The 11,550-nt window shown below is 44.3% G+C and overlaps 1 protein-coding gene across 1 annotated transcript; it reads left to right on the forward strand.

Moving 5' to 3' along the window:
- The first annotated feature begins 260 nt into the window (after window positions 1-260).
- Window positions 261-8,008, forward strand: ERRFI1 (ERBB receptor feedback inhibitor 1). The gene is made up of 4 exons (XM_015882562.2): window positions 261-364; window positions 4,507-4,705; window positions 4,824-4,900; window positions 5,437-8,008. The coding sequence occupies exons 2-4, from the start codon at window positions 4,584-4,586 to the stop codon at window positions 6,633-6,635; spliced, it is 1,398 nt and encodes a 465-aa protein (XP_015738048.1). The 5' UTR covers window positions 261-364; window positions 4,507-4,583; the 3' UTR covers window positions 6,636-8,008.
- The last annotated feature ends 3,542 nt before the right edge of the window (window positions 8,009-11,550 follow it).

Raw genomic sequence — 11,550 nt, forward strand, 5'->3', positions numbered from 1 at the left:
TCCGCGCCACTTCCGGTCCGCCGGGGCTGCCGGGCGCTGTGTTGTGAGGGCGGGTCGGGCCGCAGCGGCTGTTTGTGGCGCTGCCGGCAGCTCCGTGCCGTGCCGTGCCGTACCGTACAGCACAGCACCGCTTAGCACCGCCCGGACGCTGCGGCCGCTTGAGGCCCGTGCGATACCGGCGCCGCCTTAACGGCTCGTTGTGCATCGCGGCCCGGTGGGGGCGGCGCTGGGGGCGGCTCCGTGTGCGGCTCCTCCTCCCGCTATAAGGGCGGCGGGCGGTGCGCGGCGCGGCACTGCGGAGCGTCGGCGCATGCGTGGAGCGTCGGCGGCCGCGCAGGGACATGAGGAGCGGGGAGAGAGCGGGGTGAGCGGGACCGAACGGAACCGAACGGAACCGGAGGGAGCGGCGGGGAGGGGCTGGGGGCGGCGGGAACCGCTGGGGACACACGGGGGGAAGGTTGGGCCGCGGCGGCACCGCGACGGAGCGGAGCCACAGTACGAGCGTGCGGCCCAGCGGGGAGCGGGGCGGCGGGACGGGACGGGACGGGACGGGACGGGACGGGACGGGAGGGCGGGTACAGCGACAGCGGCTGCGAGACCGGAATGCGGCCGGGCGCTTCTCGCTCCGCTCTGTCCGTTCTCGCTCCGTTCTGTCCGTTCTCGCTCCGTTCTGTCCGTTCTCATTCCGTTCTGGCCGCTTTAGCCCCGTTCCGGTCGCGCTCCCCTCGGTTCTCCAGGAGCCGTCGCTGTGCCTCCATTGCGGCATCGCTGCGGTCTCTCGGATCTCGGAGCTCACGCTGCCCCCGTCGCTTTATTTTCTCCCCGCGCTCATCACCGCGCTGGGATGTTCCATTCAGTCGTTGCGCACAGAGCTGCTGTTTGAGGGGCTTCTTGAGCAGACCCACCGCTCAGCGCTACGTGTGTCATTCCAGGAGGGCAGTTCCCTCCTCGTTACGTTCAAACGTCTCGCAGTGGCGGATGCTGAGCTTGTGGCTGGGTGGGAATTGGTTCCTGAACGTAAGCCGGCCGTATTGACGGTAACGTTTGCAGGAGGACGAAGAGCCGAACCTTAAAGATGCATCTCAAATTTGACGAGCAGATTCAAAGCTGTTGTCGTTTAATTATGAGCTTTCTGCTGTTTTCTGGCAAGATCCTCCCGGTTTGCTGTGTAGGACCATGAAATGGCAGCCAGGTCTTCACCTGAACTGAATTCCCCAATGTGCTGCTTCAGTGTAACCACACAGAGATGACTGTCAGGATCTGGATCCATTGGCTGCTCCAGTGCTTTGCCTGTCCAGCATCTTCTGTGTCAGAGTTGAGGAATACGTTGTATTTGTGACATGGCACCATCTCAGTGGCAGTCTTATGTCTGCACTAAGCGGGCATCATCCGAGATGTCCCACAGCACAATGGTCCATTTTTGCTTAGCAGTAGATTTAAAGCACTTCTGAGACAGTTGTTGCTGAATGGCAGTTATCTCATTGCAAAGGCAAAAGCAGTTAAGAGATGATGTGACCACTGGAGAACAAAGTTTACTGAGGGGATTTGGGATTTTGTTTGGGGCTGGCCTTTGGTTTTGGTCTGCTGAAGTATTCCAGTAAGTGTAATAAGGTAATTTAGGCTCTTAAAGTCCTTTTGGAAGCCGAAAACACTTGAATATCAGGAGTGGCTCTATCTCAGGTATTTGTGTTAAATAGAAAGTCAGAGGAGGGGGGAAAGGAAATTACATCACATTGTCAAATAAGGAACAGCTGGCTGGAGTGGATGACTTGTAGTGCAAAAATGTGCCCCTCCTCCCGTGAATTGCTTTTGAGATTCATTACAGATACATGGTGGCAAGGTGAGCAAAAATAAGTTGTCAATTTAAGGCAGCCACGTACTTTTTCCCCTCCCAGAAGCATTAAGGAGATCTCACTCCCACACTTACTTGTGTCTTACAAGTTATGAACGAGCTGTTTTGCCAATGTTGCATTTTTAAAGTTTGTCCAAGATTGGTGTAGGAATTTGGGAAGAATCCTCATAGCCATATCCACTACATGAAGCGTTTGTAGACCTTGTACAAACAGATCCCAGCTTCCTTTATTATGAAACTAGTTTGCCTCAAATAGGTTGTAGCAATGGGGCTGGGGGGTGAAAGGGGAGCAGAGTAACATGGTTTTTTTATCAGTAACAGCCCTGAGCTAAGATACATGGAAGTGCTTCTTCCTTCCTAAATGGAAGAATGTTCTTAGTGTGGCTACAGTAATTAGGGATCCATACAGCATGAAAACTGTATATTGGGTAGTGACGATCATTTCCCAGTGCACTCAAACGCTGGGATTGCCATGGCTCGTATCTACACTGTAGTATTAGTAGCTGTAGTTTTATTTTGGACTAACCACGTTCCTTTGGAATCACACTGAGACTGTACCACCTTCAAAATGCTCAGAGCGCTTCGATCTCAGCGCCATAATCCATGTGGAAGTAGGACAGAGGAGCAGAGTAACCGGAAACCCATTCTGAGTAACACACGTTGTGCAAATGAGGAGCAAACAAGCACAAGGGATGCAGAATGCTGCGTGACTGCATGGCGTCCACTTTCTTTAGCTAATGCCTGATATTATTTATGGTAGATATAGATCCTTAAATCTTTGAGGACACAGTATTAGGCCAACAGTTAGAATGGAAGCTCCTCCATTAGATATCCTGCTGGCCCTTCAGATAGTTTATTCACATGTACACATGTTTTAAAGTGTAGGCTTCAACCCTCTGAGCTCAGGACTGAAAGAAGCACCGTGCAGGTCTGCGGGTCCCTTACCTCTCGTGGCACTCCTGGCTGGAGGCGCAGAGGGCAGCTTCATAACTCCGTCCATTCACAGCTCCTCATTGAGATGTGACGAGCCACCTGCTGTGAATTCACAGAGAGGGGGTTGTTAGGTTCAGGCAAGTCTTACAGCCATAAAATGTCTGTTTTATTTTCAAAAATAACAAAGCATCTATTGAAAAAAACAAAGAAAATTGTTTTTCCTGGGGTATGTAAATATTTAAATTCATCTCAGAAATTGCACTTGACATTCCAGAGGGATTTCAGAGAGGCAATTGTGCAACTGTCGGTCTTGAGAGCCGAGATTTAGACAGCGTTCACAAAGCTGACACAGTAATTATTAGCAGTAGTTTTGGCGTGGGATCTGATGGAGGTTGGGCCTCTTAACAGGCCCTGCAAGGGTTGTGTGTTATCATAGCAAACACATTACATGTGCTCTCAAATGACAGCAGTGCCACCCCCCCTTCCTGTCTCTTTTTTTTTAATATATCCTAATCAATGTCTCATGCTCTTGTCAGATCTTGTGTGTTCACTGAGGTGGAACACTATCATTTGCTGACTATTCAGCGTTTATCAGTGATTTCCATGTGTGACTTATATTGGACCTCAAAAATACTGGAGTAGAAGAGCAAAATCCTTCATAGTCATTCACCTATATTACTATTAGTCTGGGATCTGCAATGCACGAAGAAAATCAGAGCAGTGTAAGCTGCTGAGATTGGGGTTTTGTTTGGGAGCCGTGTTAACGACAGACAAAAGTCATTTTAGAATCGGTGCAGTTTGTACTTCACTAAAATCAGTGCAAGCAGGACCTTAACACTGGCTGAGTCTCGTTCACTTCCAGTAAAGCCAGTCTCTTCCTGTCTAGGATTCTGAAGTTGCTGGTTAAAACTCTGTGGTGTCAGCTAGGAAATAAAAACCACTTCTGGCAGCCATGATTAAGAAAACCTTCACGCTCTTAAATAGAATGCTATTAACTATTCCAAATTATATATGCAGCCAGAAACTATTCTTCAGATATTATTTGCTTGGAAGATCAATACTGGGCTCAGTTCAACATTTAGAAAAGGATGACAAACTTCTTTATCAAACAGTTGTTTCTGAAAGGCAAATGTTAGTGTTAGATTACAAATTAATCCTGCTTAAAGGTTGGCCACCTACACAGGTAGGTGTAATGGGTCTTTCCTCTTAAAGCAAAAAGATTACACGTCTGCATAGAAGAACTAGTTTGTTTTTGAACAGATGTACCATAATCATAAGCTACTGCCTATTTCTGTGCCCTGTTTTCTTGCACTGCCGTACTGCAAAGGGCTTTTCATGGTGTGTGTAGTGCACTGATGTCATTGGCTCTCACTTGTTTCACCTCTGAAATAAACTGCCCTGTTGTATTTCAAGACACCAGATTTCTGGTAGTAAATAAATAGCTGGAGGATTGTGTCTATAGTATTTATAACAGTCACTGCTTTCTATAAAAGAAGTTTTGGAATTCTGACTGAAATAGCAAATAGGGTTTGCATGTATCAATAGGTTGGTAGCTGGAAAGCTTAACAAGTAACACATTCTGTAAAGTTTTCCTGCTGGCAGGCACAGAGACAGAAAGGCTTTTTACAGAGAGATTTAGTTCCTCGAGGCCCTGAAAGTTCAGATTGGAGGCAACTCATACTTGCATTTCTGATATTTATATCCCTTTCTTTATTTGGCAGGGAATGCAAACTGCAAGAAGCCTGTCACCCCCTGTGAGTTTCTAGAATTGGGAGACATCACCACAGAGCAGGACACAATGTCAACAGCGGGAGTTGCTGCTCAGGAAATGAGAGTCCCACTGAAAACTGGATTTCTTCATGCTAGTCAAGGCATGGGGGGTCTGAAAACCTGCTGGGGGAGCCACAGCGGATTTGAGAAGTGAGTGTAATGCTTGATCTATTGAACTGTCATGTATATGAAAAAAAGAATTAAAAATACTTCTACTGGTAGCAACCTACGGCTTATTTACAGTGAACACTTTTGATTTCTTTTTCAGTACTTTCTTTAATGTGGACCCCATAGCAGTGGCATATAACTTGAATCCATCAGCAGAGCAACGTTTACCATCCATTGGTAAGTATAAAGACGGACACATGTTTAGGTGGTGTAATGGATGTGTCTTGGAAGATGCTGAATGCTTAATTTGGATGTAAGGCTGCCCTCTGGTGACAGAATGCAGACATCTCAAGAAAATACCACTATTATAAATGTCTATAAGAATGTGATTAAGAACACCACGCTTTCCCTTATATTTACAAGCCTCTGAGATTCCATTACAATCCTGATTTTATAATTCCAAAACAAAACAAAACCCAAACCATTTGCTCTGTCTTTTGGGATCTTTGTGGCTGCAGCTTGATTTTAATGTTTGCGCACAAGATCTATTAACCACCTCATTTAACTGGAGCAGTGGCTGCAGACATGGCAATCAGCTGATCTCATATAACACATAACTACCATACTAAAAGAGACCTGTAAATTACTAATGCTTGTTTCTGGCATTATCAAGCAGAAGTACTTACTTGTTGCATTAGAAGGATTTAAACAGCTAAATATGCAGTGGCAAAAAGTGACTTAGAAAAGTTTCTAAGACTTTCTCACCTTTTTAGGGCACTCCTCCAGCTGCATTTCCACAAATGACCACAGCTTTGCTGGAAGTTGCATCCAAGTCCCATCTCAGAAATCTAGTCCAGCTTCTGTAAGTCCCAAAAATGAGCAGCCAATTTCAAGATATGAAGACCAGCTCATTCCTGGCTTTAGTAAACTGTCATTAACCACAGGCTGTGTTTCTGAAGAAACTCCTCCTCACATGCCAATCAAAAATGGGCCAATTCAGTTTCTGTCTGCATCTTCCCATGATCGCAGCTCCAGGCCGCTGCCCCCTCTGCCTGTCCCTGAGGATGTTACTCCAGACGAGGTTGACAGAGAAGTGGAATTCCTGACTAGCTCAGATACAGACTTCCTGTTAGAAGATCATGGACTTCCTCCTTTTAAATCCAGTGGTTCGAGTCGGCGGAGCTTTAGAGGTTGTGGACAAATCAACTATGCGTATTTTGATGCTCCTACAGGACCAAAAACAGAAGAAGCCAACCCTACACAAAGCCTAAATGGATGCATATCCAGTATCTACCCTCCTCCACAGCAGCTGCATCGACGCTTGCGAAGGTCCCATTCAGGACCAGCCGGCTCTCTTAATAAACCAGTAGTGAGACTATCTGGACACTTAAACAGGTCTTCTCCAAACTCTGATGAAGATAAACCAGAGATCCCCCCGAGGGTTCCCATACCTCCAAGGGCTCTCAAACCAGATTACAGAAGGTGGTCAGCAGAAGTTGCTTCTAGTGCATATAGTGATGAAGACAGGCCTCCCAAAGTACCTCCTAGAGAACCTTTGTCTCGTAGTAATTCCCGTACTCCAAGTCCCAAAAGCCTGCCATCGTACCTCAACGGGGTTATGCCCCCCACCCAGAGTTTTGCACCTGATCCTAAATATGTCAGCAACAAAGCTCTACAAAGACAAAATAGTGAAGGATCTTCCAACAGGGTCCCTTGCATTCTCCCAATTATTGAGAATGGTAAGAAGGCCAGTTCAACACACTACTATCTGCTGCCTGAAAGGCCTCCCTATCTGGACAAGTATGAGAAATTCTTCAGAGAGGCAGAAGAAACTAGTTCTAATACAGAGGTTCAGTCCTGGTCCAGTGACTGCATGGCCACTTCGGTCCCAGCAAGACTGGACTCAAAACCTAGAATGGACATAGCTGGTCATCTGAAGCGAAAACATCTGTCTTATGTGGTTTCTCCATAGTCTGGGAGCACAGCTCATTTGGGTTGTTGATGGAGCCAAATTTTATCACTTTAGAAAGATCTTGAGGTTCTCAGATAAAGTAGGACAGATTTGTCCTTTGAGAACTAGGTAGTGGATGGTAAAGTCCTCTTAGGCTGCATCTCTCTGGTATGTTTCTTAAGACTTTTTTTTTTTTTGTCTTCATACATATACCTGAAAACTGACAAGGATTGCACAGGAACATACAGAGATGGTAGTTGCAGATGGCCAGTTATATGCTACCTTAGATAAGTGTATTTGGTAGTCACGTTATCAAAATAAGTCTAAGAAAAATCTAACTTTGCTTATGAGTTCCTTACAAACCTGACAACAGAGCAGATAATGCAGTACAGTTTTTGTATCAGGCATTTCTAAAATTTCTTTTGCACAGTAACTGCAGAAAAAATATTCTATTCTCTTTCACTCTGATATGCCAAGCTGGTAAGAAGGTGACTGCAATATCACTTAGGTAACTGATAACTCTCAGGCCTGTTGAGCATACTGAAAATATTCTTAGCATATTGAATCAATTTTACAACATGATTTGTAACCAGCAGACTTACTTTCAAAGTGAAGCAGCGTGGAACTGAGATAGGCTTCATGGATTCCTTTAGTTCCTGGACACTTGGCTCAATGTTGCAGTTCTTCCTATGAGAGACAGATATGGACCACATATTGCTAAGCTGCTGCTGCTCTTTTCCTGCTGGATCCTAGAAAGGTGTGAAAGCATCATAAAAGTGGTAGAGGATATGAGCAAGTATATGATTGCTGTACGTAGGCCACAACAACTACGTGCTCATCTTGGATCTGAAATTAGGTGTATTAAGCATAACACAAGCTGGTCTTGTGTTCTGGTTTCTGTTCAGTATTTTAGGAGAGGAGGAGAGTACGGGGAAAAATACGATTCCACTTACAAACAGTGTCACTCGTATCTGTCTCCGCTTCTGACACTGTTTCTTGCTGTTTAATTTTTCCTCGTTCTGTTTCCGTGTTCCAGTAAAGTTCACTGAGTTGCCACGTTTGTGTATTAGCAGTTTCTCGTGATTACATTTATCCTCTTGCAGATAAGCACAGAAGAAAGGGTGCTCTTTAATGGAGGTACAAAAGATGAATGTGTTCCTCCTAACAGAAATAGATGAGCTGTTTACAATTTGAACTGCTGAATGAGATGTTTGAGCTATTTTAAAGCTTACTTTTTATTTTAGTACAAACTAAATGAAGGTGAAATACATGCTATAGAAATGCACTGATATTTCTGCATCATGTACAGTATTGAATAAAGAAGAATTGACTTTGTATTTTGAATATTGTCATGTCTCGAGTTTAATAAAGTTATAATATACTTATTTATGATACATTTTGGTTTTTGCTTCATTGAATACTATGCAATTTTGCATTTGAGCTTCGCATTTACTGGGAAAATCAAAATGGAAAATGCTTAACGTGCGACAGATGTTGAATCCAGCTTCCACTCAGCACTTCTGTCAAAGCATTCAATAATTCACATTGCACAAATTAATTCTGATTCCTCCTCATTAACAGCTTACTGTGTATAATCTTTTCCTGGCAATAAAGCATTACATAGCCTAGCACAATTAAAAACCTTTGTTATTTCCAAAGTCACTCATAGCACATCAGGTGCTGTCTTACAGAAAAGAGGGACGTAGATTTTCTGACTTCAGTTTCTCACCTGTTGAAAAAGAACTAAGTTGTACATTAGAGGGTGACTAAATAGGAGTTAATTGTTCTAAGGATGAAAAAAAGTCATAATTTTGTCATCCACTGCTTAAAAGGAAAAAGCAGTTGCTAATATTCTTACGGTTATTATTCATAATACTAACCATAGTATCCTTATCCACAGCTCAGATACTGAAGCATCATGCATTTCTGGTCTCTCAGGTGTTCACTGGGGTAAATACTTGCCTTGAAGTGGCAGGCCAGAGTCTGTACTTTCTGTGAATGAGGTTATTTCAGAAAACAAGCAGGTTATTACCATCCTTGGAATTATACCTGATGAAAGTAGGTTAGGAAATGGTTTTTCACCAGAGGGTGGTGGACATGAAATGGGTTCCCCAGGCAGCGGTCATAGCCCCACTGAGACACAGGGTTTGAATTTTGGGTGGTACTGTGCTGAGCCAAGAGCTGGACACGATGAGCTGTGAGCTTATTCCCCCTTACCTTGAGGCTCTTGAATGGTCTCCATCACAGTTCTGCCCTTAATAGCATTTACTCTCTAGTTAGTAGCTAAGCCACTCTTGCACAGGAAAAAGCATCCCCATCCAGATACCACTAGAAAAAGGGGGAAAAAAGAAAAGACCTGTGTACTTTCCTGCAAGTGTTGGTATTTGCCTTCTAAGCCAGGAGTATTAAAAATAAATTCCTCTGTAGTGGTGCCATCTTTCCAGATGAGTAACAGCAGTGTCTTAAGTCTTATTTAGTTAAATTTTGAAGTTACGTTTCTACAGCTGAGGTAAACCAGACTGAACATGAGCTGAAAACAGTGAGTAGAACTAGAACAAGTCCTTTAGCCAGATCACAGAGCTCCAGTGTCCCCTTCAGTATGAGTAGATTTACAGGCAATGGTCTTACATGACTTAAGTAATTTGGTCACATTCCCCTTAAAAATCCAAAGTAATTAGGTTTGTTCCAGCACTCAGTGGTTTTCTCTGAGGGTCACCTTGCTTGTGTATTCCCAGACAACGCAAATTCCTGTACTTTGGGGAACAAAATTTGCACCATCCAAAAGGAACATTCTGTTTTCCAAGTGAGCCGTTGGGCTCCAGAGCTGCGGGGGTAACTTTGCAAGTTCTGGCCAGAAGGCATTTCTGTGTTCATCCCCTCACACAAGATAAGACCTGTCAGGACACAACGTGGTTTTGCAACGTTCTGATCGCGTTTGAATATTTAGAGCTTGGGCTCACCTGGGCAGGGCCTGACAGACGCCTCTTAAGAGGAAGATCCTTCCCAGAGAGATTTCACAGAAATAATCACCTTTCAAAGCAGCTACGACTCAATACGTGAGTCTGAAGAGTCGAGGTATTTGTGTAAAAACAAGAAAGAAAGAAATGTATTTACAGAAACACAATGCTTCCACAACTCACTGAGCTGAAAGTGGGCTGCACGCCACCTGGAGGCCTTTTTCCTGCAGCAGCATTGCTGTGGCTACAGAAGCACGTTCATCAAAGTCCCACGGTGAATCCATGATCATCAAACAGACCTTAGTGAGAAGAGACTGGCAGCAAGGTCAGCAACAAGGGACGTGGGGGGGACACACCTCTTACCCCAGGCTCAGAACTGGCACAAGAAAAAGCTCCCTCAACAATCACTGGAAGCAAACATCCACCATATATATTTTGTGAAAGGGTTAATTGGGCTAGAAAATCAGCCAGGAGCTGCATCTAGCTGGTAACTAAAGGATAAGCTGTTTGCCTCAATATACCTTTTCCTGAATAGAAGAGGTTGTGTTAGGACCCAGTGACTTAAAAAAATGCCATTAACCAATTTTTTCCACGAGGATAACTTGCTCTTAAGCAGCTACTGCCAGGGAGTACAGCACAGCTTTTGTAGGAGGTCATTTTAAATGTGTCCAAGACTGATATCTGAAATTCAGGATTAAGACAATGACTGGACATGGTGCAATTCCCACTCAACAAAATCAACTACAGACTGAGAGCCCTACAAACACTTCTAAAAGACACATGCTCAAGTTTCCTCCCTGAAATGACACCAGTGATCAGCACCAGGATGCAGCATTCTGTACATGGGGTCTTTGCAGTCAGGCATTCCACTGATTTGCTGTGTGCTGGACATTCCTGCAGAACAAAGCCCCCGCTCGCACCCCCTCACCTTTAGCCCAGCTCAATATTGTTTGCTCCATAGCTTGTTTCCCCCAATAGCTTACACTCATATAAACTGTATGGTAAATTTTCTGTTTCTCATAGTTCTTTGGCACTAAATCTAGCACACGTATTTTAATTATACTTATTAATATTTGCTAAATACCATTGCAGAGATTTCTGGCTGCTGAGCTTGTGATTAGCATTTGTATAAACTGAGCGAGGTGTTACCACCACCCATCCTGCATTGTAATTCAGGCTTTGCATAATAACTGCCTATTTTCATCCACACAGCTCATTACTTCTTCTGAATCATATATGGAAGCCACACCTGTGATTGCTCATAGACTGCTGCTCTATTATTTATATATTGGCATGCACCTTGATCCTAGTTGTGGTTAATTTTGAGAAAGGTGTTAGATATTCCATATTTTAAGTGGCATGTAATCATTACTGCTATTCATTTTCTTACAAAGTGATTCAGAAGAAGAGATGCTTCCCTGCTGAAAACCTGCAGCTTCTTTGTGAAGATCTCTCAGCATTATGGCTGTCACCCACAGAATGTCAGCACCTTAAAGCTGCAAAGGAAAAAGAGTGCAAATATATTGCACAGAGGAAAAACATCAGAGGAAAAAAGAAAGATGCCAAACAATCCCACCCTGAATTCAGATACACAAAGAGCCACCAGGACAAAACACTTTGAAGCCATCAATGCACAAAACATTACGCTTACAACCATCAGGTCTGAACCCCCTAAAAACAAAAAAGAAATGATCGATGTAGTTTCTTAATCTCACAACAAGCTGAAGAGAAAAACCAGCACTACTGAGCGTCCTTCCAGAAAACAAAAGGCACAACCAAACCTACACAGCAAACAGCCTTAATGCCTTAAGACCAGGGAAATTCCCAGTTCCAGAGAAGGGCACACCAGTCTGTGCCACACTGAGTCGGATTATCACACTGCACAGAGAAGTGTGAGCCAGACACTAGTGATAAGCAAGTTACTCACTGCAGCCCCTGCTCGGGACTGGGGAAAAAACGCACAAAGAAGCAACAAACAA

Source organism: Coturnix japonica, chromosome 21, assembly GCF_001577835.2.
Source record: "Coturnix japonica isolate 7356 chromosome 21, Coturnix japonica 2.1, whole genome shotgun sequence".
In the NCBI taxonomy this organism is placed as follows: Eukaryota; Metazoa; Chordata; class Aves; order Galliformes; family Phasianidae; genus Coturnix; species Coturnix japonica.